Source organism: Nycticebus coucang, chromosome 12 (assembly GCF_027406575.1).
Source record: "Nycticebus coucang isolate mNycCou1 chromosome 12, mNycCou1.pri, whole genome shotgun sequence".
Classification (NCBI taxonomy): domain Eukaryota; kingdom Metazoa; phylum Chordata; class Mammalia; order Primates; family Lorisidae; genus Nycticebus; species Nycticebus coucang.
In genome coordinates this window covers 1,002,069-1,029,992 of record NC_069791.1, presented here as the reverse complement: position 1 = coordinate 1,029,992, position 27,924 = coordinate 1,002,069, and the positions used below count along the sequence as shown (strand labels likewise).

At 51.0% G+C, this 27,924-nt stretch overlaps 1 protein-coding gene across 9 annotated transcripts in view; it reads right to left on the bottom strand.

The window, feature by feature from the left end:
* GRIP1 (glutamate receptor interacting protein 1) overlaps positions 1-27,924 on the bottom strand; it is a 687,322-nt gene that overhangs the window by 10,203 nt on the left and 649,195 nt on the right. For 6 of the 9 annotated variants that reach the window (XM_053554787.1, XM_053554785.1, XM_053554791.1 and 3 more), the window contains 7 exons: positions 20,359-20,503; positions 18,111-18,250; positions 17,750-17,944; positions 10,139-10,295; positions 9,278-9,389; positions 9,124-9,168; positions 4,415-4,648 (listed from right to left, as the gene is read on the bottom strand). In XM_053554787.1, coding sequence (XP_053410762.1) covers positions 4,415-4,648; positions 9,124-9,168; positions 9,278-9,389; positions 10,139-10,295; positions 17,750-17,944; positions 18,111-18,250; positions 20,359-20,503 — 1,028 coding nt within the window. The remainder of the gene's footprint in view (positions 1-4,414; positions 4,649-9,123; positions 9,169-9,277; positions 9,390-10,138; positions 10,296-17,749; positions 17,945-18,110; positions 18,251-20,358; positions 20,504-27,924) is intronic. The other 3 variants (XM_053554786.1, XM_053554792.1, XM_053554793.1) reach the window with 1 other exon arrangement.

The window sequence follows — 27,924 nt, the reverse complement described above, 5'->3', positions numbered from 1 at the left end:
AATGTTTAGATTCCCCACATACAGAGCTATGGGGTGTGCAGGACTGGGAGCACAGTCAGTGCAGAACTCCACAGCTGACCCCTCCCCATAATGGCCTCTTCCTGCACCAATACCCCACCAACACTCCGCCCCTCACACTGACCCCCTGCACTGACGCCTTCCCCACACTGAATGACTGTACTGACCCCCTCCCCACACTGACCCCCTGCACTGACCCCTCACACTGATGCCCTCCCCACACTGACCCCCTGCACTGACCCCCTCCCCACACTGACCCCCTGCACTGACTCCCCACACTGATGTCCTCCCCACACTGACCCCCTGCACTGATACGCTCCCCACACTGACCTCCTTCACTAACCCCCTTCCCACACTGACCTCCTGCACTGACCCCCTCCCCACACTGACCCCCTCCCCACACTGACCCCCTTCACTGACTCCCCACACTGATGCCCTTCCCACACTGACCCCTTGCACTGACCCCCCTCCCCACACTGACCCCCTTCACTGACTCCCCACACTGACGCCCTCCCCACACTGACCCCCTGCACTGACACCCTCCCCACACTGACCCCCTTCACTGACTCCCCACACTGACGCCCTCCCCACACTGACCCCCTGCACTGACACCCTCCCCACACTGACCCCCTTCACTGACTCCCCACACTGACCCCCTGCACTGACACCCTCCCCACACTGACCCCCTTCACTGACTCCCCACACTGACGCCCTCCCCACACTGACCCCCTGCACTGACACCCTCCCCACACTGACCCCCTCCCCACACTGACCCCCTCCCCACACTGACGCCTTCCCAAAACTGACCCCTCCTCACATTGACCAAACTCTCACAGATGGGACGAGCCCCACACGTGTTACTGTAGCAGCCTCTTTCCTTATGGTGACCACCTCTGTGTGCGGACCAGCCTGTTAAGAGTCTCTGGGTGGTCACCGTACAGAGGCTCCCCACTGTATTTGGGATCACAAATCCCTGCAGAGAAAGTGGAGGAAGCTGTGGCCGAGGAGGACGTGCATGTCACTTCCCCGGGCCCTGCTCGTTGTGCCCCGACTCCCACCCCTCCCCAAGCTCAAGTGCCAACTTCCTCCATGTCTACACAGACGAAAAAGGGAGTGAGGCGTCCCTGGTTCTCAGGGTCAGCAGGACAGCCAACCTTGGCTTCAGGGCTGGGGTGCACAGCCTGAAGGAAGGCCTGCTGAGTCCTCCCAGGGCCGGGAGGACTACGGCCATCTGATTTTAGGATGGTTCCTTTTTAAGCACCAAAGGAGGCAAGAAAAGCTTCACTTTCTCTGCTGCACCCTTTTAGTAAAAGCATTTGTTCTGTAAAATTAGAATCCAGTCAAAAGGCTGCATTTAAGGATCTAGAAAGTCATAGGTCCCCCACTCAGGTAGGGGATGGAAGTGAGAGGAAACCGCTTAGGTCCAGCCTGCTGAGGGTCTGAGGGAAGAAAGAGCAGCAGGGGACGGGGTGGGAACTAGAGGCAACCACCGGACAGGGTGGGGTCCAGAAGCTGGGGGAGGAGCCGACGGCGGTCCCCTGCCCTCCCCACATGGCCGCCTGGGCTCCCCCAGCATGCCCTGAAACTCACACTTACCACCTGGTACAACTTCTAGTGGAAATGACAAAATTTCGCAGGTATGGCCTGGGCACCGGCAGGTCTGCCGCTTGTTTTCAGGGACAAAGTCTTGCCCAGGTGACATTTAGCACCAGAAAGTGACACGGACCCCGTCCAGGTGCCACGCTGCCTACCTCACGACACAGACCACGTCCAGGTGCCTTGCTGTCTACCTCGCAATGTGACCCCGTCCAGGTTTTGTGCTGTCTAGCTGTTGACACGGACCCTGTCCAGGTGCCGTCTACCTTGTGACATGGACCTGTCCATGTGCCAGGCTGTCTACCTCGAGACACGGACCCATCCAGGTGCCGTGCTGTCTACCTCACCCAGCCTGTTCACTCTGCCTTCACAGCTCCCGGGGTTCTCCCTCCAGGTCCACTTGGGAGAGGGCCCAGGGGCTGATCTGACTGCTCAGCTGCACACTCTGGCTTGGGTCCCTCCTAACTCCAGGAAGGGATGTTTGTCTAATTCCCTGAACTCCTTCTCTGAAAGGAGTGCCTTTTCCCAGTTTTTACAGAGGCTTGCAGCACCCCCGGGAAAACAGCTCAATTCCATCAGTGGGTCACTGTGGCTCTCGTGGGGCCGGGTGGCCTTTTAGTCTTCAGACACATGGCACGATGACCAGCCACTACTCTGAGGAAGGAGCTTTTCCAAGGACCAACATTTCTCCTGTAGAGCCCTTCACAGTTGGAGGTGTGTGAAGTGACAAATGCTGTGGATGCCTATAGAGTGAGTTCCTTGAAGGGGACAGACCCTGGGCCTGAGTGTGAGCCAGTTCACGACAGCCACGGCCACAGCCCTGTATGTCCTCACTGAGCTGCTCCAGGGGCTCACAGTGCCCAGGGCACTGCTTATGTATGACAATCGTATGTTGTTGGGGGATCAATTCAGAGAAAAAGTGAAGGAACTGGGAGCTGCACTTGTCATCCAGGGGATGTGACTGAGTAAGGGGACAAGCACCCTATTTCTTAGGTCAGGTCGGCCCTCTGTGTCTGTGACCTCGAGGTCTCCCCCTCATCCACAGTCACACAGATGCTCCAAACTGCCACCCGCTGCCAGTTGCTTCAGGCCTCCGCTGTGACCACGTGTGGGTCCCACTCCTGTCACCATCTTTGCTGGGTACGGACAGCACAGGGGAGTCAAGGCAAAGGCATGATGTGTTCCGGGCTGCCAGTAACCCTCCTTCCACGAGGCTGTTTCTCCAGAGGAAGACAAGTCACTTTCTACATGTGCTTTGTCCTGTGGGGGCTGAACAGTGCACAGCAACCAGGGCACAGCTGCTGCTGTCTGCCGGCGAGGGGGACTGAGCGGGGGGCTGCTGAGCTTGTCCCACCTGGGCCACAGGGCTGGGGTGTGGGAGGGGGTGGTGTGCACAGGCCGCGGGGTCTGTAGGGCGGCGCCTGCCCAACAGCCAGAGTGTGATACGCACTGTGTGGGCCGTCTGTGTGTGTGCCAGTGTCAGTGTGTGTAAGCATGTGTGCGGTGTGACTTACTGGGCAGACACATCAACTCCAGCTAGCTGGGCTGGGCCAGCCTTTGCTGTCATCTGGACGGTGGTGGGGTCCTTGCTCATCTGTGACTCTCCAGACGCGCAGGCCTTCTGGTCTCCCAGTGCTCCCTGGCCTTCCCTGCAGGTACGTCTGTGCCTGAGATGTCCCCATGGCCACCTTGCTCTGCACAGGCCACACCCACTTCCTGGAAGCCTTTTCCATGCCCCTACAGAGGCTGAGGGCCACCCTCTGTCCCCAAGGCTGCCATTTCTGTTCCTATCCCATCCCTTCCCACCAGATCCCTGGATGCCCTTTGAGGGGCGACGCCCAGCAGGTGCACAGTGAGCAGAGTGAGCAGCCGTGAGCAGCCCAGGACTGAACACCGGGCTCAGAGCTGCCTCCTGCTTTGTCCATGCTCACCAGACCCTCTGTCAGCTGCAGGGTAAGCACCCAGCTTTCAGAAGGTGCTGAACGAAAGTGAGGTCAATAGAGGAAAAACAGAGTAGCCAGCCTGACACCCTCCCTTGAACCTGACATTTATTCACTCATCTGGATAAGACAAATAACTAATCTCTAGTCAACACATTGTGAACTGCAGAGATCTTAGTTCTCAGGAAAAGTGAAAGTTTGTCATTATTTTATGCACCCCATGTATGGACAAAAACCAAGGCATTAGCTTAGCAAAGAAAATGAGAAACACCTTGTCCCACGCCTCTCCTTGGCCCCGGGATCCCCAGACATGGCCACCGACATGTGCCCAGCACAGTTGGCCAGTGGCTCTGAACTCAGTGCGTCCTCTTACCCCAGGCACAGTGAGGTGACGGTCATGTCTCATGGGAACAAACCGGGTCTCAGTCTGTCCTGGCCTGAGACGTGCAGTTGCATTTTGAAGACAACCTCGTGTCTCCGGAGCAGCACAACATCCCTCCAGGTCTGCGACTGGGGATGAGACTCCCAGCAAAGCTTGAGGGAGCAGATGACGTTCAGACAACCTGCCCACCCAGCGTGACAAGAATCGCACTGCATGCCAGTTCATCAGAGCTCCGTGTGATACTACAGCCACACCTTCCCTCAGAAGAGTTTGGCTATAGATATATTTTTGATAACTATGTTGCCTGAAAACCTGTTTTCCTGCTCCCCAGGATGACCTTCGGGGTCATGTTTTGAGAACAAGGTGTGAGGACCCACCTTCCAGCTTCTCTCCTTGGCTGGCCCGGAGGAGGCCGTCACCTCTGTTGGCCTGGGGCCTGCGCCTGGTGCGGGAGGAGGAGAGGAGAGAGTGTCCCTACCTTGTGCAGCTCCACAGGGGTTGGGGACACGACCTCCTTCATGTCTTGTTTCACTTTCCGCAGGGGCACAGACTTCCTGCCCACTTCGGAGGGCAGGGTGTTGCTCCGAGCAGTCTGGCTGTAGTGTGGCCGCGCGCTGCCCCGTTCCTGGAAGCTGGCCTGCCGCCCCAGCTGGCTGCGGGCTGTCGGAGCCTCGCGATTCAAGCTCAGTGTGCTCCCCGACATGATAGTTGCCTGTGGCATCGACAATTTTCAGAAACAGTTAAGCTATGGCCAAGGAGGGGGTGAGCTGCCCAGCACTAGGGCCATTCCTCCTCCTGCCCAGTCAAGATTTGTCTCTTCAGGGCAGAGCCAAAGGCTAGAGAATGGACTGCAGGCTGGACCAGCATGTCTGGAGAAGGCTTTGCAATTTACAATGCGTAGCTCAAATCCAATTTAAGTTCTTACGCCACTCAGTTTATTTAATCACCTACCACCCCTGGCAGTTTGGAGGCAAATTGAAAAGCTGTGACAGTTGCTTATTGCAAATCCCATTTTAAGCACTAACTTTCCAGTGAGAGGCCCTAACAGATGGGGTTCACAGGCTGCCTACAACTCATCTCTCTCCCAAGGAGCCAGCCATCGCCAGACACAAAGGCAGGGGCTCTCCTCAGGATCCCCTCCAGCACTGTGTGCTGTCTTTCCTCTGGCCTCGGGGCCTATCCTTGAGGCCTGTGGACCAGGGAGGCCCCCATCTCAGTACAGATCAGCGTTCCCAAGAAGGGGCCTTTGTGTAAGGTCCTCAAAGGCATGAAGAAATAATGATTTATGCTATTGAGTTCAACCCTTTACTCAAAAGCTCTGAGATTGGGGTGGGATTTCACCAGTGAACTGTTGGTCTGTTCAGCTTCAGACGTGTTCCCTGCGTAACTCACAAGCAATGGCAAGATTAGCTCCTAATGACGACCCTTGGAGCTGAAGCGCAAAAGGGCTTGAAACCAGCATCACATCGTGGCTGCTGGTTCTCAACGTCACAAGATGCTGTGTTCTGAAAATAGGCCCCTGACGAGCTCTGCATTCCAAGATGTGATGGTGTATGAGGGTAAGTTAGCACTGGGGAATCTGCCTGAAACCATGGGGACAGGCACCCATGTGCCACGTGAGTGGCTGCAGTGAGACATGGCTGTGTGTGGTGCCAGCGCCAGGACAGACGCTCTGCTTAACCTGCTGAGAGCTCTCAACGCGTTCCCTCAGTTAAGCCTCACCGTGAGTCCCTGAGGTGGCTGAGGTGGTGGGTAAGTCGAGGGCACTTTCCTGAACTACAGACAGGGAGGGAGCCCTGCCAAGTGAGGAGTGTTTTCTTTTTTTTGTCTAAGATTCCAGAATTCTAAGATTCACCTGGTGTTCAGCTATATACATGCCACTGGCAAGCTCTTTTGAGTGGCAGCCACATATTGGCACACATATCCTCTAATAACATGCACACCTCCTAACCCTGCCGAAAAAGGAACAAAACAAAGAAACTTACAATATCTTGACTAGATCAGTTATCTCACTGATAATTGTAAAAAAGAAAATCATCACTGTAAAAAAATTGGCTGATCTTTAGACATTAACATACGCTAAATCTCACGTGAGGTTCCACGCTTTTTGAAACATTCTGCTCTTTTTGAAAGTTGGATAAAAAGGAATCAATTGCTAACATCGTAATGAATTTAAAATTCATGGGATTAACCGTGTCCAGGTCCTTTAACTGTGCTCTGAAGCTGAAATTCATGTGAAATTGAATACTTATGTATTGTGGGTAGAATATGATTTAACACTTAAGCAACCCTACATGGTGGATACTAAAATCATTATATCTCCCTCTCAGCTAAGAAAGGGGGTGCCTGGGTGAGGGGAGTCTGGGACTGGAGCGGATAGTCTGACCAGAACCCGGGCTCCTGGCCACCGGGCTGCATGGCTTCCCAGTCAAGGTATCAGGCTGAACCCCATACATAAAACTTCCTTTTATTAGGCAAAGAAAAGCTAATATGTAAACAACTCTGACTTATCCATACCACAGCTCGTTTCAGATAATTACCTTTCTTAAGTTTATTGGAACCTTTTGTACCAGCGTCATTGGTACCGTGGTCCCCTCTGTCTTAGGCACCTGACCACGTGTATCGTTCCATCTAACCTGCTGGAGTTCATTTAAATTAAAAAGTTAATATTCTTTGTGATAAAAGTATAATTATGAATTTGCTAATCATTCTTCCTAGTTGAGGACTTTAACTTCTGGGACTGACTGTCTTCTGGCAGAGAGGACAATCCATGTACTATTTCCCTCTATTTGGACTAGTTATTTGCTTTGTTTGTTACAATTATTTTCTATTTTATAAAATATTTTTTTATATTCATTTCTCACGGAACAGCAGGAAGCACAAACACCTAATCACTCCACCCAGGAGACAGAAGTTTTCCTGTGACGAGTCTGTCTTAGCTGTCAGAGAAGAAATGACAGATGATTTAGGAGTTCTCGGGGAAGAATGTGACATTACCAATAGCTCTTGAGTTCAAGTTTTCAAAATATGGCTTGACAGCTCCATTTAAAGTGAGCTGCAAGTAGCATCTAAGGAGGAATAAAAACTAAAACACAAGTGTAAAAACTGAAATAAAAAAACTAGGAAATAATTATTTTAAATTGCTTAGGATTTGTTTTGGCTTCAAGAGTAGGTATTGCCCGTTTTCAGTTGCCCCATTTTGTAATTTAAGTTCCTTCTGACAACTTGGGGTTTTCTGACATTTATTCAGATCGTCTTATATTAAACAAAAAAGTTAATGCACTGATCATTTATCAAAAAATGGCAATACTAATAGTTAATTTTTACTGAATACTTTATTACTCTATTGAACATTTGTTAACTGCCACTTAAGCATTAGCTCATTATGATCCCCAGGTTTTACAGAAATATCTAGCAAGAAAGGTCAAAAACTTGTCCAAAAACTTGTTCAAATTTTTCTCTTTCATTAAAGCTATACATTTTTCATTGCTAAAGCTGAACTTAAGTTATTGCTAGCAATAGGGAAAGTGATTAGTAAATTAATTTTCATTTTCATTTTAACTGTAATAATTTTTCACTTTAGCTAAGCTTCTACCTTTATTAGTGGTACACTGTGATTTAACTTTTAATTCTGGATGTAAACTTCACAGGCGGGAATCTAGCTCTAGCAATATTTTTTGCATACTAGCAATTCTAGTCAAGGGCATGGAGTTCATTTAAATTACAAAGTTAATATTCTTTGTGATAAAAGTATAATTATGAATTTGCTAATCATTCTTCCTAGTTGAGGACTTTAACTTCTCCTTGGCTTGTAAGTTCACCTGTTTCCTTTCTGCATTTCAGGGGCTACACCTGCCTGCCTCGAGCTCTGTCAGAGCAAAAGTATGTCAGGGACATAACTCCTCTGCTGGTGGGTGTTATTTTCATGACATAACTAAATTTCTGGGTCAAAACACAACCTCATTGTAGTGCTTTTCACATCATTTTCTTTTTACCTAATGTAAAAGAAGCTATTAGAAGATAGCTTTTCCTTCAAAAGAGAAGTATCAAAATGCAAAATGAAAAAGTCATAGGAGCCAAAATGCGCTTTCAAAAGCTGGGTGTGTTCAGTAATTGTGAGCTGTGCTGGTATCTTGCAGTTTAGGCCACTTTGACTCATCACTCACACAGGAGGTGGTAAGAGTTTAAATAAACCAGGTGATACGTAAACATTCCACTCTTTCTGAAAGTTGTATAAAAAGGAATCAATTGCTAACATCTTAATGAATTTAAAATTTATAGGATTATCCATGTCCAGGTCCTTTAACTGTGCTCTGAAGCTGAAGTTCATGCCAGGTGATATGATGATGTTTACAAAGTCACACTAGTATTTTTCTTTATAATTCTCTTTGCAGATTCACAAACATTAGAATCACATAAAAAATCCACACATGCAATTGAGAAGCAAAATAATATAAAGATGAGTGATCATCTAAGGACTGCAAGAGTTCACCCCATTATGCCGTTCACATTCCTTAGGGTGACTTGGGGACCTCATATGACATCAAAATAAAAATGAGACTTTTCGCCACTTTATTTTTTACAGCTCAGAAGATTTAAAAGGACATAAAAGGAAATAGTCCAGGACTTCCCAGACTGAAGTGTGAATACCGTCAGCAAATTCACGGCTTTGATTAAAGAACTCAAGAGGAGTTCCACTATCACGCTCCATCTTGCTCTTTCCCCGGTCTCACACTAAGTTAGTACGGAATCAGGAATTGCCATCAAAGGCAAAGTCCGTGCAATATTTTGGTTGCTTATCAAAGAGACTGGCCTTGCTCACCAGCCAAATCGCCACCTACTTTAAGGGCAGAACAAAATAAAGTACAATTTCCTCTTATGTTCCTCTTAACCATCAAATTAACTTCCGTACCAGGTACGAATGCGAACATGCCAAATCAACCTTTCTGAAGCAGCTCAGAGTGGGGTGCTGCAGCTGGACCGCGCCCGCTTCCCAGCGGCGTGGTGGGGGACGGGGCAGTCAGGGTTAGCGGGAGCAACCGTAAGCCACAAGTCAGTAAGCTTGGGAGTGGGAATGAAGGTAAATAGTTCCAGCTGCATTGTCTAAAATCAAATTGCTGTCCAGAAGGCGGGGCGGGAAGGCAGCTCACAAGCAAGAGTACAAGGTGAAGGGTGAAGGGTAGCTACCAGGAGGCCCACGCTTCTCAAAGACACGCGCCTGTCGGCTCTCTCCTGTGGAAAGGGTTAAAGCTTTTAAATGAACTGGTGTGACAAATGCAAACTTAAAAGGACCAAAAAATGAGTGTAGAAATGAAGACAGTAAGGAGCAGACAGAGGCTACCTCCAGCTCTCGTAGGATGCCCGACTGGCCGCAGGTCTCCAGATCCTCCAGCGCTTGGGACCAGAAGCTTTCCTCTTGCTCGGCCTCGGTGCCTTTGGGAGCCCCTGCAAAGCTGCGGCCCAGAAACACAGCCCGCGTTAGCACCTCGCCAAACACAGATTCATTCTGGGGCTGGCTTTCCCCCAAATGTGGCTGCCAAGTACAGTGGCCCCAGAGCAAGGGAGCCATGGGAAGAGCATCCGGCCGCTAACCCAGCTCAGGTCACTCCCGCCTAACCCTGACCCCAATCCTACCCCCTGACCCCAACTCTAACCCCCGAACACAACCTCTAACTCCTGACTCCAACCCTAATCCCTGACCCCAACCTCTAACCCTGACCCCCAGCCCTCCTGCAGATGGACAGATGGAACTCAGGAATGCATTTTGGCTGCCGTTTACAGGGCAAGATCAATCTAACTTTCCTCTAGGAGAGAAAAATGTTTTTCCCTCTTATTATAAATATCATTATAAATAAATTAAATGCTGTCATTTTTTATGAATTTCCATAAAATGTTTTGGTAAGGATCAAAATGCCAAAATAATAAAGTCTCTTTTTAAAAAAGTAACTGAAAGTGAAACTTTTTAACAGAAAGCAGAGGGTGCTCGTTGTCACCAAGTGAGGACATGGCTCACACAGGCCGGTTCCCAGGCGGGGAAGCCCAGCTCAGCTCGCCCTGCACCATGGAATTGCTCAGCTGCCACTGTCGGGGGAGCCAGGCGCGGTGCCAGGGGCTCTGAGAGCCCACGCTGACCTGTGCACTGACTGCAGGTGCCAGATTCAAACCTGCCCCAGGGCCCAAAGCTGTCTGGGTAAAGCCTCACCTGCTGGCTGTGGACTGGTCCCAGTCTTCGCTGCTCAGCCCCACGTCCGGGTACGTCTGGCTCCGAGGCTTACAGCCTGGGGACAAACTGCCTCTAGGTTTCAGGCTCCTCCAGTCATAGATGTTGAAATTGTATCCTGGTGCCTGAAAACCCGCGCCTAAAACACAGACAGGGTGTTAACAGGGGCCTAGAGTTCCTGGGGCCACGGAGAAAGCTCACTGCCCACCAGCCCTGGGGCTGAGTGACAGCAGCAACAGCAGCTGCTTAGTAATAGTGAGAATGATGGATGACTTATCCTGCACCCAGGACTGCGCCAAGTCCTCTGTGTCCATTACCTTATCCTTCAAAACCATCTCTGAAGGAAGGCCCCATTATCATCCAAGACTTACAGGTGAAAATGACAAAGGCTTAGAGCCGCCTACCTTCAAACTGTCCTGGGAGTTCAAGCTGTAATTGTGGGAGAATCAGTTTCCAGACCTCAGCATGTGTTATTTCCCCAAACTGACTTAGCTGAGAGGGTGCCTGTGACCAAGACCTGCCTGCCCTCCCCCACCTCCTTCAGCTGTCGTCCCTCTCCCAAGGACAGGATTATTTCCCACCCATTTCAAACCTACAATGGTGAGTTGGCGCTGGGACATAAGCCCCCAGCTGTCAAATCAGGAATGATTTGGAAAAGACTTCTCCTGTGATGAGACCAAGGTCCTTTGAGCTCAGGAGTTCGAGACCAGCCTGAACAAGTGAGAGCTGTTTCCACTAAAATAGAAAAATTAGCCAGCCATAGTGACAGGTGCCTATAGTCCCAGCTACTTGGGAGGCTGAGGCAAGAGGATCGCTTGAACCCAGAAGTTTGAGATTGCTGTCAGCTGCAACACCACGGCACTCTACCTAGGGCAACAGAGTGAGACTATCTCAAAACAACAAAAGAAAGATACGGGACTGCCTCTCCACCCCACTATTGCTGAACCGTGAAGTGAGCAAATCTGGGCCCCATGCTTGGGCCTCTCTGAGCTTGACGGAGGCAGGAAGGGTTTGACAGGGCAGGGAGAGAGCTGGGACAGACTACACGTCTTCTCCCTAATTATTGCTTAGCCTAAAACTGTATTTCTTAGCCTCCCTCAAAGCTTGATGTAACTTTGTGAGACATTTTGGTCAGTGACATGGCCAAGGGAACTTTTGAGAAGGTTCCTTACAACTTTTGTCCTCTTGCTGCCTGGAATGCATATGAAATAGCTGGAGCCCCAGCAGCTATTTTGGGCCATGAGATAACCCCAAGGATGGACTCCAAATGCTAGGCATAACAGAGCAGACATGCATAGGAGCAGGTGTCCCTGAAGGCCCTGCAGAGTGACACACCAGCTCTCAGGGGCCTGGTTCTTTAGAATTTAAGCCACTATATTATTGATGGTTTTCAGTTCTATTCAGCTGAACCAAATTTAAGTCCCAATGTCTAGACCTCAGTTGGGGGTAGGGAAATAATAACCCTGGTTCTGGCTGCAGGACAACTCCAGCTTTTGTAGAAAATAAAATAAAATAATTAAAAACACTGATACTTTAATTCCCAGCTGACTCCAGTTTTTCTTTCTCAGTTGATTCAGAATTGAAGAAGGGTGGATTAAGTATCAAGACCCCTGGTGCTGGCACAGGTGCGGGTGAGTGAAGTGTGCTCAGAGGATGTGAGAAGTCCAGGTGGGTGGAGAAGGCTGCAGCAAGGAAGGGTCAGAAGATAGGGCTGCAGAGTAGGTGGGGCCAAGAGGACAAAGAACTGTGCCTCTTAAATGAAGGAGCTTTGGCTTCATCCTATAACAAGAGAACTGTCAGAGAGGGCTTTTCTGTTTGCTATAAGGGAGTGGCATGACTAGACTTGGTCCTTCCAAAGATCATTGATAGAGACCGGGATGGTAAGAAGCTCAAAGACGAGGGAGGAGCTGCCACGTCAGCCCTGCCGGAGGTTTCAGGACAGACTGTGCAGTGGTGGGCACAGAGGTACTGAATGAGCAGAAGACCCCTGTCCTGATGACACCATGGCCTCCTGTCTACTCCAGGACTTGCACTGCGGGGCAGAGATTCCTGTGCCATCATTTGGGTTTTCTGTGCAGCTATACTAAGTCCCCACTTGATGCATGTGGATGATGATCATCTCGGTTTAAAATAGGGAGTTTTCTCTCAGGAAAATCAGGTTTAGGTAAAAGGCGAGCTGGCTGACACAGCTGAGAAGTTAACAAGCCCTGGGGAATGTCCCCTTGTACCAGGAGTCAAACTTAAAAAGCCAGAGAAGGAATGGGATAAATGTGGCAGCCCAGGAGTAAGAAAAGTCAACTGCCAGAAATGTAATTAAATTTCGTTTTTATTGAATCATGGCATAAGCACGCAAAATCAAAGTACATGTGTGATACTGAAAACTGTATTTCAGATTAAAAATTGATACATGAATTGGAGAAATAATTTTTAAAAACGTACAATCCTAAGTGATTACGCCTATGATTTAGAGTTGGAAGCTTCTTTCCCCCCTTTATTTCTTATTTATCTGGGTTTCGGTATCTGGTCCTACACTTTGTATCCTAATGTGAGGCAAAAAATCCAGTCCAGATTCTTTTCCCTGAGAGTAATGTTTAGTTTTATTTATGTGCATAACGTAAGACAGGTCTTTACAAACGCAGACACTTCTGAGAGTGAATGGCATCAAGACGAGATGGTTTTTACTTTTAGAGTAACTATACCTTAGACGCTTGTAAAATCTGATATCCCGCCTTGTAACGTTGGTCTGTACTAGTGCAGACAGTGCCTCTTCATTCACACTCAGTGGATTCATGTAGAAAAGTGAACTAAACACTGTTGGTTCCTATTCATGAGGTCTGGATTCAGGCTTCAACTCCACAATTTTGGGACTGCAGCTCTTACCTCTACTTTCATTTTTAGAAACCAAATTTTGTATAGAAGAGTGAGCCCGCGGGTTCCCTGCCCCGCCTGCTCCTAAAGCCCTAATTTTGTTAAGAATGGGAAAAATCATACGTTTAATTATCTATAATTGTTCTTGCCAAGAAACAGTCAAAGTGTCCAGAGGAGGCTGCGGTCTTAGAGGGTGAGGGGAAGGTGGTTCTTCCTTCTTTCAGAAATCATCTGAGAGCAAGAAGTGGCAAGGGTCACAGGACACTAGCCTGCTCTAAACAGCTAGAACATTGTGTGCTCTCCAGCAGTGATGCCTCAGAGAGGTTGCAAATTAAATGCATGTCAGGTGGGGAGCAAGGTGGTGGGGAGACATCTGTGCCAGAGACTTCTAAGACAGCTCAGCCTCCAAAGCAGGGCTGTGACCTAGGGCAGAGCAGCAATGCTATTCTGGGAATTCTAGAATGCGCTGCATGGGCTGGTGGCAGGGAGTGCCCTGCACCCATTTGGCACTAGGGGAAAGTCAGGCCAAGAACACACGTCCAGGTGTGCTGCACGCTGTGGGAGTGCCCTCCTGAGGGGCTGAGAGGGGTCCACCTGTGAGCAGCCTGGTGGTCGCCCTCCCCAGGGGCTGAGAGGGGTCCACCTGTGAGCAGCCTGGTGGTCGCCCTCCCCAGGGGCTGAGAGGGGTCCGCCTGTGAGCAGCCTGCTGGTCGCCCTCCCCAGGGACTGAGAGGGGTCCGCCTGTGAGCAGCCTGGTGGTCGCCCTCCCCGAGAGCAGAGAGAGGTCTGCCTGTGGTGGTCGCCCTGTTCACTGGACCTCACATGTGCAATGCAGTCAGCTGGGCAGGCCCACCAGCCTGGAATACACTGGGCTCTGCTTTCTCAGTTCATCATCTCACTCAATGATAAACAATAATTTAAAAGGATCTAGCGTAAGGTGTAGGCCAGAGTTAACATCAAAAAAGCAGGAGCAAAAGAATAGAAAAACAAAGCAGATGAGAATACTCATGAGAAGCATATAGGACATGTGACCAAACAGACCATCACAAAATGTCAGAATACACAGCACAGCAAAGATGCCGTCTTCATAAAACAAGAGGTCAAAGCACAAATATAAGAGCTCAGGGGGAATTGGGCAAGATGAGATAATGAAAGAGATGAAACATGAGCTTGTGGAGATCAGAAAAGAAGCGAAAGAGGAAAATCAAACCCCCGCAACGGGGAGGACATGGCCGCTGCCTTGGCTGCCCTCTGGGCATCTGTTAGACTTGTTAACTACAGGAAAGGGAAGTTGGGCTCTGTGCGTGGTGGGGTCCTTGCCAGTTACCATCGTCATCATGAAAACACAAGGAAGGAACCCATCCTGAAGTAAACAGTGGAAATAAATTAGGCAACTGACTCACATAAAATCTAAAAGGAACTGAATGAAAGAGTGAATCAAATTAAAAGCAAACATTTATGTTAAACAGAGTAGAACTCATAAATGCAAGTCCTTAGGAAAAAACAAAACAAAATGAACTGCTAATCTAACATGGGAAAAGAATGAAAACACAAAAATACAGCAATTAAGAAATGATACTAGAGATATAACCAGAGAATCTAAGAAAATGAAAAGAATTTAGTAAGAGATTCCTTAACTGTACCTTAATTATATGCAAACATATTTGGAACCTGGATAAAGTAGATTTTTTTTTCCCTAAGAGATTTGAAGTGATTAAAATGACTTCAAAAGAGAGGAAACTAAGACAGAAACAAAGCCGCCCAAGTTCAGAGTCAAGGATCACACAGGCGCTCAGGCCATGGGACCGGCAGGTGCAGCTGACGGGCCGTTTCTCCTCACTGACTTCTGGGAAATCCAAGCAAGGCAATCACAGGCTTTTCTGAGCTAGGAGTAGGAAGACCCCCAGGCCAAAGGCGACGGCCCAGGCGAGGTGGGCAGAGGGGGCGGAGGCGGAGCTGCACAGACGTGGGTGGCACTCGCCTTTCTCACAGGTAGACAGGCCTCCCGCTTCCTTCCGTATTAGCTGGTCAGTAACCCTAGTGCTGTTGGCGAGACGGGCGTGATGCTTGTTAACTGGCCCTTCCACCCAGGGACCTCTTGTGTGGGAACAGAGAGTGTGTTTCTCTTGTGTCTGCCCCACACTGTGCCAGCTGTCACGTGTGAGTGAGCATGTGTGGCCTTTGCAACAAGCAGGAAGCAAGAGTGGCTGCAAAGACACTGACCTCCAGCCTGGGGGGACACCCCCTCGTGCCGGTGGGGGAGTGTCCTGCTGGAAACACCACAGCGCTCTGACTCCAGGCGGCCTGGAGAGAGGAGCTAACATCTCACCATGTGATGTTTAACAAAAAGGGAAAAAGTGCGGCTCCATGCCTCGCTTTGAAAGAGTCAACCTCTGGGTGGCGCCTGTGGCTCAAGGAGTAGGGCATTGGCCCCGTACACCAGAGGTGGCGGGTTCAAACCTGGCCCCAGCCATTAAACAAACAAACAAACAAAAAAACCCGAAAGAGTCAACCTCGCAAGCTCCACCCAGACCTCCCAGTGCCACAAAAAGAGGAACAGCAAGCTCATAGTGAGTGATGGTGAAGTGACCTCTGACACGCGTATTTGGGGTTGGCTGCACTGACAGTTCTGCTCTGCAGTGATGGAGGTGACAGGTGCTCTGGGCTCTGGACGGTCAGATCGCTGTGGGACATGACTTCATGAAGGCTGCACTCAGTGGGAACAGAGGAGCTAGAGCTATACAGAAGAGGCCTCGGGGTGACAGGGACACTCTGCAAGCTGCAGGAGGGAGCTGAGGGAGCGGGAGCTGCTGCTGGTGGCTCGGAGGAGACAGGAGCATGTGAAGGCTGTCCTCAGGGGGCCTTGGTGCAGATGGGAATGACCCAGAGGCTGGACTCGGGCTGACCAGAGATGTCAGCTCAACAAACCCTGGAGCTTCTGAGCTGCCACAGCACGTGGTGTGGGGGACGCCTCAGTGAGGGGACGAGCTGCCACCACAGGCACTGAGTGTGTGGCTGGAGCAGGGGCAGGGGGAGGGGCAGGTGAGGCCAGTGACTCCTGACCCCTGCGCACACAGGGATCCTACAGCAATTCTGGCCTTTAGTTCCCACACTCGTTACAAGAGTCACTGGGCCCGTGACAGGAACCTGCTCCGTGTCTCTGATGAGCTCTACAGACTGGGGGACTGTCACCGTTTCCAACACCTTGGAGGACATCTGTCCTGTTGTGATTCCATTGTCTCCACCCACCCGCTACGTCCTTTCAGCCTCACAGAGACTTCCAAACTGTAAAGACCAAATTTCACATTACTAGGATTGCTACTCAAGTTTTCAAGATGCTTCGCAAATAATGCTGACCATGGTCCCCCATCCCTGACAGTGTGCCCTGTCCCCACCCCACAGCTGAGTCCTGACGCATCTCCTTCTGGGCAGAACTCATTACCCTCAACGGCACCCCCTGTATAACAAAATACCCCCCACAGTGATGAATCTGCAGCAAACACACACTGCAACAAATTACCCGCAGAGCCCTACTCGGAGAGAATGTGATTTGGGTCCTTCTGCTGGTGTCCTCCGGTGGCCCTTCATCCTCAGGCAAGTGAAGTATGTGTTACTTGGTGGCACAGCTAACTTGTCATAAGACGTTATGACTCAGGGAAATTAATTGCTAGCTAAATGAAAGCCCTAATTTTGTTTTAAGTGTTTAAAATATCTTCTCTGCCACCAAACTCCCATGTCCTCTCTAATAACGTCTAACTTTGAAATGCCATTTACTTTCGATTTTTCCACTTTTTTTTTCTCCAGAGGACCTAGCAGAGAGTGACTCACATGCAGGAGAGAAGAAGACGTGGGGGTGTGGAGCCACAGCCGGAGGCACAGCAGCCTGGACACGGCCTTTCTGAGCTCTGTTCTGTGGCCCCCTCACCCCTGACACGGAGGATGTGGAGCCACAGCCGGAGGCACAGCAGCCTGGACACGGCCTCTCTGAGCTCTGTTCTGTGGCCCCCTGGATGGACGAGGGCCACTCAAGGCTGAGTCTGCATGGGGCATTAGAGGCAGGGACACCGGGAGGTGTGGACATACCTCTTTTCTGACCATTGGGAACAGAACAGTTTTTAAAGAAGCTGCTGGTGTATGTCCCATATTCAGCCTGACACTTTTGGGGTGCTTACATTCTGGGAAAAAGGTTTGACTTTTAATGTAGATAATTATTTCTTCACATGAAGAGGACATCTATGATTAAAAATCTAGTATATACTTTCCTATATTGTGATTACAACTCTCTTATACTGAGTATTCAAGGAAACCCCTACAAACTTCGGTCTAAAGCTGGGCAGGAATAAATGGGGTTGCGACATTGGCTAATCTCTTATGCACCTCCTCAGAATGCCCTGATCCATCTCTGGGGAAAGCTTGCTGGAAAAATAAGATAGTAGGGCCTGACTTCACTGAGCCACTGTACCGTGTGGCTTGCCTTGAAGGACAAGCTGTGGGTCAGGCCCCAGCCTCAGGAGGCCTCATGGCCTGGACAGCTCGACGGTGCTGGTGACTCAACTGCGGGGGAGGCATGAGGCCCCGAGTGAGCATATGCAGCAGGCGCCACATGGCTGCACGGAAGCAGACACAGTTAAATAAAGACACTCTCCTCACAGAGCAGAGGATACATTTTTGAGAAGCACAGGCTTCAACAAAGTCCAGTCCTCTGGCCCCAGAGCAAGGACATACCGTGAGTCCCATAGCTGGTGTCCACTGCAGACCCGTCCCATGAGTCCACAGCGCTGTCCACACTGGGCACCGTGGAGGGGTACATGTCGGAGAGCTTGCCTGGCTTCTGTGCTGGAGGGGAGTCTTCCTCGACATCCCCCAGGTCACTCACGTGGCTGGCAAGGGGGAACTTCTTGGGACTTGATGCTGACTGGGCTTTACAGACAGGAGAGGAGTTTAAGTGGCAGAGTAAATTTAAATCGAATGACACTCAAACTCTGCGGCCAGGGACACATCTCCCAGGAGACACACACAGACACCGCCATGGTCTCTCATGGAAGGAAGCGTTAGGGACCCCCAACTGCAGCTCTGACCCACTCACCATCTGTCTGCTTCTTAATTTTCAAGGTGACCGTCTCCCCGGCCATCTGTAGCAGGTGGATGGCTTCACTCAGAGGCTTCCCTTTCAAGCTGCTGCTGTTGATGGCGAGGATCCTGTCTCCGACGTGGATGGCACCAGTCCTGAAGGACCGACAGCAGGAGGAGAAACAGAGACAATCCATCGTGCTGCTGAACGTGAGTCCCTGACACGCTTCACACGTTCTTGCAACAGAGACGGGGCAAGGGCCCCCACAGGTCCCTGGCTCTAGCTTTCTCCTGGGCAATGTGATAAAGTAACTGCATCTGTTGCAAATTAATTCTAGCTTCCAATAAAATTAGAAAAATTGTTTTAATTAGTTTTTTAAGTGGTGTGCTTTTTAAATTCCAAGCAAGCTAAGTCAGTTGGTAACCCCTTAAAAATCCCAAGAAAAATGAGCAACATGGAACAAGTGGATCATTCTTTGTTTCTGTGGATTTAAAATGTTTAATGCGATCAGTGCCCAGCTCTCCACAGAGGTGGGGAGACACACCAGACCTTGGGACAACTGGGGCTCCCTAAGTGATGATTCCTAGGACTGGAAAAGGCCGAGTGCAGGAATCAGTCAGGGTGTATCTGCGCCCACCTCCGCGGCCTACCAGCGCGTGACCTGGGAGCCTTCCTCTAGTCTTTCTGGGCATCATGTCCTCACCACTACAATGGGGTGATCCTCACTGGGCAGCCTGACATTAATAGGGAAGCATTTGTAAGGGCCTTACACACTGCTTGACATGTAAAAAAAAGAAAATAACCTTGCTGAGCAATGACCCAACCAACTGTCGACCTTTTCCCTTCTCCTCCCAGCTTCACTCCAGTCTGGACCAGCAGAGTGGAATTCACAGTCCTGCTGCCCAGCACACCTGTCCCCGTTTGGAGGCACAGGCCAGGGGCAGTGGACTCAGCCACGAAGCCCAGGCACAGGGGGGCACTCAGGTCTGCAGGGGCAGAGTCCCCGTGCCAGTCTCCTGCTGAGCATGCTCACTCGAACTATGTGAGCGAAGGACCCAACCGAGCTCCCGGGGAATCCCACGAGTCCAGGCTCTGACCACACCTGCTTCTGCGCCAGGGGCAGCCACGGTGGGAAGCAGCAACAGGTGTGGTTGAGGTGACACGGGGTCGCGTGAGCCACCTAACAAGTATGCTACTGCATCTGGTCTCATGGATGAGGTCCTCTCTAAATATAGAGATGTCTGCATCCTCTCATGAAAAGCCTCTGTCCAGGTTGTGAAAGCTCCATGCTGAGTGCCAGAGACACCAGCCCAGGGCTTCCTGGATTAGACCAACATGCCTCTTTTCTTGTTGTCTCTGCCACAGAGACCTCACACTGTGTCTGTAACAGAGAGACCCAGGCCAGGAGGACACCACATCACAGGTGTCCCTGGCGACATCAGGACACTGCCCTCCATGGGGTGACCTCCTCTGAGCTGCCTCTGTGCCCCTCTCACTGATGAATGCATTGTATGAGCTGAGCTGCTTCTGGGCCCCTCTGACTGATGGATGTGTTGTACGAGCTAATTTCTAAGGCACATTGTAGCTCCAATTCTCTGCGGTTTGTGTCTCTGTGTCACCAACCACTGTCTCTACATGTCAGCGGGAAAGTCTCTGTGCATGCCCCAGTGAGGTCACTGGAGGATGGAAGTTGCTACAAGGCCTGCTGTGTGCTGACAATCTCTCTCAGACTGAAATGCAGCTTAGCAGTCAGAAGGGAGCAGGTAGCGGGGTGTGTCAATGCCAGAGGAGCAACAGACACCCCAAATTACACTGCATGATTAAGACGGGTCACTGCGCTTTTTCCATAATCTTTGAACCTGCCTCTATCAGCCTCTTTTAAAGACACAGTGACGAACACAGCACCCTATCTGGTAATAGAGGCTCAGAAAGTGTTTGTAGAATTAAAGCAGATGAGCCCTTTAACCTCCCTGAACTGCAGTTTTCCTCTGTTCAAAATGCACAGTATAAACCTGCCTGTGGTCAGCTGTGGTCAGTTCATGCATCTCGGGGGGGTCTGTGCTAGGCCTGGCATCTATTCCTGCCTGTGAGATGCCCTCAAAGTCCAACTGGGCTCTGCCTGAGAGTTCTGGCTCCAAACTCAGTCCTTTGTGCAGATTTAGAAAAGCTGAGAGACCAACAGGAGGTAGGCACATTTCCCGCAGCTGGGGAGGGGGACCCGCCGCAAGACGCAGGCCATTACGCCAGCGCTGTCAGATTTTACCTTTCAGCTAATCCCCCTTTAGTGAGGCTTGAAATGATTATAGGATCAAACGGCTCTTCAGTTCCTGAAATCGTGATGCCAAGGGGCCCCCCGTAGCGCTTAAGCTCCACAGTGTAAATAATTGCTCCGGAACTTTCTTGCTCATCTGCAATAAATGCCAAGGAGTCGTAATTGGTTTCTTCAGAAAAGCAAAATAACGAGACAAATATGTCCATACATAAAGCAGAAAATTCAGAACTTCAGCACCAAATGCATTTTGTCTGAGAAGATAATTATTTTGGGAAGGAGCATTTCCTTAACGGGATCTGAGGCGCTGATGCAAGGTGTGGTGGTGCCAGGGAAGGGGATGCTGCTCAGAGACTCAGGCTTTAAATCTGGGACTGGTCCATCCAAGTGGGCATCCACAAATCCACAAATCTTGTGGTTTGTGATAAACACCTAAGAAACAGCCACGTGGCTGAGAAGATGACAGGTGGTAACAGGGTGGGCCACGCCAGCTCGTTTGTAAGCTTATCCCACAAGCTGACTTCAGTACAGAAGTTGGTTTTGCTAAGGGTGGGAGCACAGGGTAACACACATGGTTAAGTGGACCTCGCTTGTGAACTGCCATGGGAAATCTACAGTCCCTTATAGATCATTCCACTGTCTTAAAACTTAAGTCTTACTGATGAATTCATGGAGATTAAAGGGGAGGTTTGAATGATTCTCCTCTTTTAACACAGTAAAGGTTGTCGTATGCTGTGTTTCAATGGCAACACCAGCCTACCACACCATCGTGAACGAATCTGGGCTATTTAACTTTAGCACAGAGAAAGACGTTTGTGAATGTGGCCTGCCACAGGCCCCGTCAGCGTGGTGGGTGCCATGATGGTGTCAGGGCTGCCACCACCAAGTCTCAGAATTCTAGAGTTCGCCTTTGTTTGTTTTATTCTTTGTACCTGGGACTGGGTTGGTCAAGGAGCTGTGTCGTTTCTGCACGTAAGGACACAATGAGATGGCGCGGTAGCCACTTTAACAAGACAGCCAGCTTTCACACAGAGACTGTGTCACAGCCAACTACTGACATGGTCAAACATTTCCAGAATCAACAGTTGTTCATTTACAATAGGAGCCCCCAAAGTGAGGCAAAGAAAAGCCTCAGTTAACAATTCAATTATCTGTGTGTGCACTGAAGGACTGGGGTGACATAAAATGGAAGGTCCTTAGAGTGACGTGGGGACAGTGAGCCCCCTCTCGCCCACGCTGGCTTCTCTGCTGCTGTAGACTGGGACCTGGGGGCTGCTGTCACCTGCACCCCCTGAGGCCTCCACCCCCAAGAAGCTCCATCCACCCACCCCACACCAGAACACTAAGCCAACATTTTAGAGTATAACAATCTGCCATATTAGATTCAAATTTATGTCAGCAGCTGAGAATTTTCCACGTTGAACCTAAAATAGCTGTTCCTGGTCCACACGCTTCTTCCTGGCCGCAGCACATGTGGCGCCTGGAGCAGTGACGGTCTGCTAAGGGCTCCTGAGAGAAGCAGGGGGATCGGTAATCAAAGGATGGGCAGAGCTGAAAGGTCTATATTTTCCAAAGTATGATACTTGTCAGCTTTCAGAACTGCCTTTAACCTAAATGAATAGGTTATTACTGGAGATATTACCCACACTTTGCAGCCCGCATCACCAGCTATATTCTGGATCAAAATTTGAGCAAGTTATTAAACATTTGCTACTGCTGGCCCCTCTGCTGGCCATGCAGGCACGTGCCCAGGAAAGGCCGGACCCTGCTGCTGTCCATGCGGGAAAGGGCTGAGCACAAGCCTGTCAGTGGTCACCAAGGACCTTGGATTTGGCCATCAGCTTTTATGGGATTTGAAGGAAATGACAGTTGTCCACACCTGAACCAGAAACCAGAAGGAAGTTTTAGGTGAAACTTTTTTTCAGAAGAAAAGCAACACTGGTCCCCGGGGAAGGTAGCTGGAGCAGCCCCACTTGCTGGCAAAGGGGCTGACTGGGTCCTATTAGCTCATCCCTCAGACAATCCTGAGGGAGCTCGGGGCTGTCTCTGGAAGATGCACCTTGCATCACAAAGACAAACAGAGCTGGAGTGAGTAGGTTCAGTGGAGTCAGTTCCAGGCCACCTCACTCAGGGACACTTTTTATTAGGCATTTGAGGCCTCACTGTCACCAGCAGGCAATTTTCAGGGCGCTTGTTGAGTTTAGATCGTAACCAAGACCCAGACCAAGAAAGTGACAGCGTCTTAATGAGAAAAAACACATTCCTGTGACCACACTGGGGTGAAAAAGGGACGAGCTGATGCTGTATTTAGGTTCAGACAGAAATGAAAGCTTACTTCTGATTTCTTCAACAAATCAAGTGCTGGAAACAAGAGAGGGAGGGGGAGACTTCAGAGATTTTACAACCAAAAGCAACGAGGAGATCTTCTGCAATCCCAATTCAGACAAACCACTGTTTTATAAAAAGGCTGTTAAGGCATGGTGGCTCACACCTTTAGTCCCAGAACTTTGGGAGGCTGAGACAGGAGGATTGATTTGGGCCAGGAGTTTAACACCAGCCTGAGCAATGCAGTGAGACTCTGTGCAAAAAATAAGCAAACAAAAATGAGCTGGGCATGGTGGTAGGCGCCTGTAGTCCTAGCTACTCAAGAGGCTGAGGCAGGAGGATCCTTTGAGCATAGGAATTTGAGGTTGCTGTGAGCTGTGATTGTACCACGGCACTGTAGCCTGGGCAACAGACTGAGACCCTGTCTCAAAAAAAAAAAAACAACGAAAAATCCCCCCAAACTATACGTCTGTCTATACATATATGTGTATACAAAAGTCAGGAAAATGTAATCCAGTGGATATTCAAAGATATTAAGAATAATTGCTAGTATTTAAAGTGATGATGATATTACTGATGTGTTTTAAAAGAATATCTATCTCTTGGACATTTACAAGAGGAAATGCTGGGATGCCTGGACTTTCTTCAGAATGAGCCAGTGTTGGCTGAGGTGGAGAAACTGGACTGGAAATAGACAAGGCAAGTTAACGACTGTCCACACTGAGTGTCCTGAGAATTCATTACACGGTGTTTCTGTTTTTGCATATAATTGTAATTTCGTGATAAGTTCTTAAAAAAGAATATAGTATTCCCTTAGCAAGCCCCATGTAGCAGCCTGTACATGGCTGCGCCCAACCACACGGCCCTCTGCCTGCATGGTGTCCTGGTGTCCTGACACCTGACCACTCGGCCACCTGCCTGCATGGTGTCTTGGCATTCCAGTGCCTGGCCACTGCTCCCAGGAGCCCCGACTGGCTCTGCCCAGGACTGCAGGGCAGCCGCATCCTTCTGAGTGCTTTTCCTGTCTGGGATACAGCTTTATCCTTTCTCTTCTCACAGACACTCTCTCAGGGCTGCCTACCCTTAATTCTTTCTTTTTTCTTCTCAGAATGTTTTAAAGACACGGTTCTGAATAGGTTGCTGTGTTACTTGATGCGTTCCATTGATCCCCCTTAAGAACATGAGACAGCCCTTTACCAGAGCTGAGCCGGGCGCTCTCTCTCCCCAGGGGATTGCACCATCCTCCCCATCCCAATCTCCCCAAATTCTGGCTCCCGAACCACGGCAGTTCCTTAGACAGCACTCCCTAACATCTCTAACCCTACTGTCTATTTCTTCCTTTTGTGCCCTGGAGAATTTCTCCCTTTACTTGGAGGCAACACTCAGACATCTTACTGCCAGGGAGCCTGGCTGGAGGCCCCTCCTGGAGACGCACTACTCCTGGGCATTCTCCCAGTGCCACTGAACTCCTGCCACTGAATTCCTGTCAAGGACCTGAGGTAAGTTGATTTTAAATTCCCCCTCATGAGAGAAACTGAATGCAAAGGAATAAGATTCAGTTAGGAAGGGCTGAGCTCTAGAGGGCCACAGCTAAAGTGATGTGATAGCTGAGATTATTTGCTCCCAAGAAGCAATCCCCACCCTTGAGAATGCACATTCTAGCACATTTTTCACTCTGTACTTTAAGGATTTCTCTCCTTCATTAGAAAGAGATCACTTTGAAAACAGACGTTTTTATCTTCACATTGCCATGGCCTAGAACTATGTCTGGCACGGAGGAGAACCCAGTAAATGTTTGATGGACAGAGCAGGACAGAGCAGGAGGGGAACGGATGCCACCTGCAGGCTCTGCCCCAAGGGAGCTCGGCAGTCACCCCGCCACACGGAGGCCTGGCTTCCTCCTCTAAGGTGGGAGAGGCAAACCTAGCCTGGCTCACCCAGAGTGTGAGACTCCGACCCGGGCTGCCTCGTGGGGGCCGCAAACCTGGGGCTTCCTCCTCCCTCCACCTGCTGTGAACATGGAATCAGCTTCGGGCTGAACCCCCATTCCATCTGCCTTCTTGGGCTTGGACCCAGCCAGCATCTGCCAGGCCCTGCAGCTCAGGAGAGTAATGCAGGCCACACTGGCAAGGGACACTCAGGATACTCTCTCCTCGAGGCAGGGCCTAGAAGGAGCAGCCAGAGCATTCAGTGAGAAGGGAAAACACAGCATCTCCAGAAGTCTCAGAGTGGCCTGAGCAGATGTTAATGATATCATAAGCAGCTTTTATATCCCAACAGAAGGCTCACAGCTGTCAGGGAAGACAGGACGGGGCCGGCCTGCTAGTCGGCTCTGCTCAGCTCTAGTTAAGAAAATTAATGGGACAGAGGAACAGAGACAGAATTGCTGCATTAGGTATCTGAATACAACTATTTAGCAAAACATACACTGCACGGCTCGGATCCGAGATGGCAGCGGATTCTTGTGGCCAAACAGGAGGCCTGGTGGTGGGAGAGGCCCCTGCAAGGCACATGCAGGTCGGTCCAAGTTCACCTCAACTAGGAGAGAGAATTAATGTTAGAAGACAGCTGAATTTCCTGGAGTTGGACAGCCTCACAGGATGAACCACATAGAATACTCTCCAGCATCATTACTGGTGTGGCCATGTCACCTGTCATGTCAGAATGACATGCAGAGAGAGTCCCATGTTTCTTCACATAAGTGGTAAATTCTAAGTCTCAGAACCAGGTCCCTTTTTAGGTGACTGTGCTTCTCAGAGTATAGTTCTAGGATCAGCAGTTTTGGTATCATCTGAGAACTTGTTAGAAATGCAAATTCTTGGCTGTGGTGGTGGCTAATGCCTGTGATCCCAGCACTCTGGGAGGCTGAGGCAGGTGGACCGCCTGAGGTCAGGAGTTCGGGACCACCCTGAGCAAGAGCTACCTCATCTCTATTAAAAAATTGAAAAATTAGCCAGGCAAGGTGGCAAGCGCTTGTAGTCCCAGCTACTTGGGAGGCTGAGGTAAAAGGGTCCCTGGGGTCCAAGAGTTTGAAGTTGCTGTGAGCTACAATGATACAGCACTGTAGCCTGGACAAAAGAGCTAGAGTCTCTCTTTAAAAATAAAATAAAGTATAATTAAAAAAAGAAGAATGAAAACTCTCAATTTTATAAGAATTTCCCCCAAGATCTGTAGGAAACTCTGGGAGAGGGGCCCAGTCACCTGTGTTTTAGCAGCTCTCTAGGTGACCATGCGTGCCAGAGACAGGGAAGAAAGGGCAGAGAGAGGGAAGGACGGGGTGGAGAGAGGGAAGGGCGGGGCGGAGGGAGAGAAGGGCGGGGCGGAGAGAGGGAAGGGCGGGGCGGAGAGAGGGAAGGGCGGGGCAGAGGGAGAAAAGGGCGGGGCCGAGAGAGGGGAGGGCGGGGCCGAGAGAGGGAAGGGCGGGGCAGAGGGAGAAAAGGGCGGGGCAGAGAGAGGGGAGGGCGGGGCCGAGGGAGGGAAGGGCAGGGCAGAGGGAGAAAAGGGCAGGGCAGAGGGAGGGAAGGGCAGGGCAGAGGGAGGGAAGGGCAGGGCAGAGAGAGGGAAGGGCAGGTCAGAGAGAGGGAAGGGCAGGTCAGAGAGAGAAAAGGGCAGGGCAGAGAGAGGGAAGGGCAGGTCAGAGAGAGAAAAGGGCAGGGCAGATAGAGGGAAGGGCAGGGCAGAGAGAGGGAAGGACAGGGCAGAGGGAGAAAAGGGCAGGGCAGAGAGAGGGAAGGGCGGGGCCGAGAGAGGGAAGGGCGGGGCCGAGAGAGGGAAGGGCAGGTCAGAGGGAGAAAAGGGCAGGGCAGATAGAGGGAAGGGCAGGGCAGAGAGAGGGAAGGACAGGGCAGAGAGAGGGAAGGACAGGGCAGAGGGAGAAAAGGGCAGGGCAGAGAGAGGGAAGGGCGGGCCGAGGGAGGGAAGGGCGGGGCCGAGAGAGGGAAGGGCAGGTCAGAGGGAGAGAAGGGCGGGGCCGAGAGAGGGAAGGGCAGGGCCGAGAGAGGGAAGGGCGGGCCGAGGGAGGGAAGGGCAGAGAGAGGGAAGGGCGGGCCGAGGGAGGGAAGGGCAGGGCAGAGAGAGGGAAGGGCAGGGCAGAGGGAGAAAAGGGCAGGGCAGAGGGAGGGAAGGGCAGGTCAGAGAGAGGGAAGGGCAGGGCAGATAGAGGGAAGGGCAGGGCAGATAGAGGGAAGGGCAGGGCAGAGGGAGAAAAGGGCAGGGCAGAGGGAGAAAAGGGCAGGGCAGAGAGAGGGAAGGGCAGGGCAGAGAGAGGGAAGGGCAGGTCAGAGAGAGAAAAGGGCAGGGCAGAGAGAGGGAAGGGCAGGGCAGAGAGAGGGAAGGACAGGGCAGAGGGAGAAAAGGGCAGGGCAGAGAGAGGGAAGGGCGGGCCGAGGGAGGGAAGGGCGGGGCCGAGAGAGGGAAGGGCAGGTCAGAGGGAGAAAAGGGCGGGGCCGAGAGAGGGAAGGGCGGGGCCGAGAGAGGGAAGGGCAGGGCAGAGGGAGGGAAGGGCAGGGCAGAGGGAGAGAAGGGCAGGGCAGAGAGAGGGAAGGGCAGGGCAGAGGGAGAAAAGGGCAGGGCAGAGAGAGGGAAGGGTAGGGCAGAGGGAGGGAAGGGTAGGGCAGAGAGAGGGAAGTGCAGGGCAGAGGGAGAGAAGGGCAGGGCAGAGGGAGAGAAGGGCAGGGCAGAGGGAGGGAAGGGCAGGGCAGAGAGAGGGAAGGGCAGGTCAGAGAGAGAAAAGGGCAGGGCAGATAGAGGGAAGGGCAGGGCAGAGAGAGGGAAGGGCAGGGCAGAGAGAGGGAAGGGAAGGGCAGGGCAGAGGGAGAAAAGGGCAGGGCAGAGGGAGGGAAGGGCAGGTCAGAGAGAGAAAAGGGCAGGGCAGATAGAGGGAAGGGCAGGGCAGAGAGAGGGAAGGGCAGGGCAGAGGGAGAAAAGGGCAGGGCAGAGAGTGGGAAGGGCAGGGCAGATAGAGGGAAGGGCAGGGCTGAGAGAGAGAAGGGCAGGGCAGAGAGTGGGAAGGGCAGGGCAGAGAGAGGGAAGTGCAGGGGTCTGGGAGTGTGCCATGCGGGCTTCTACACAGCCGGCTCTGAGAGTGGGCCACGCGGGCGTCTATGCAGCCAGCTCTGAGTGGGCCACACATGATACGTGTCTTCCACCCTGGCTTGACTTTTTCACTGCAAGAAAAGTGGCTAAGATCTGCTAAGCTGGACAAATTAAACAAATAGGTTTCTCCACAGTCTCTGC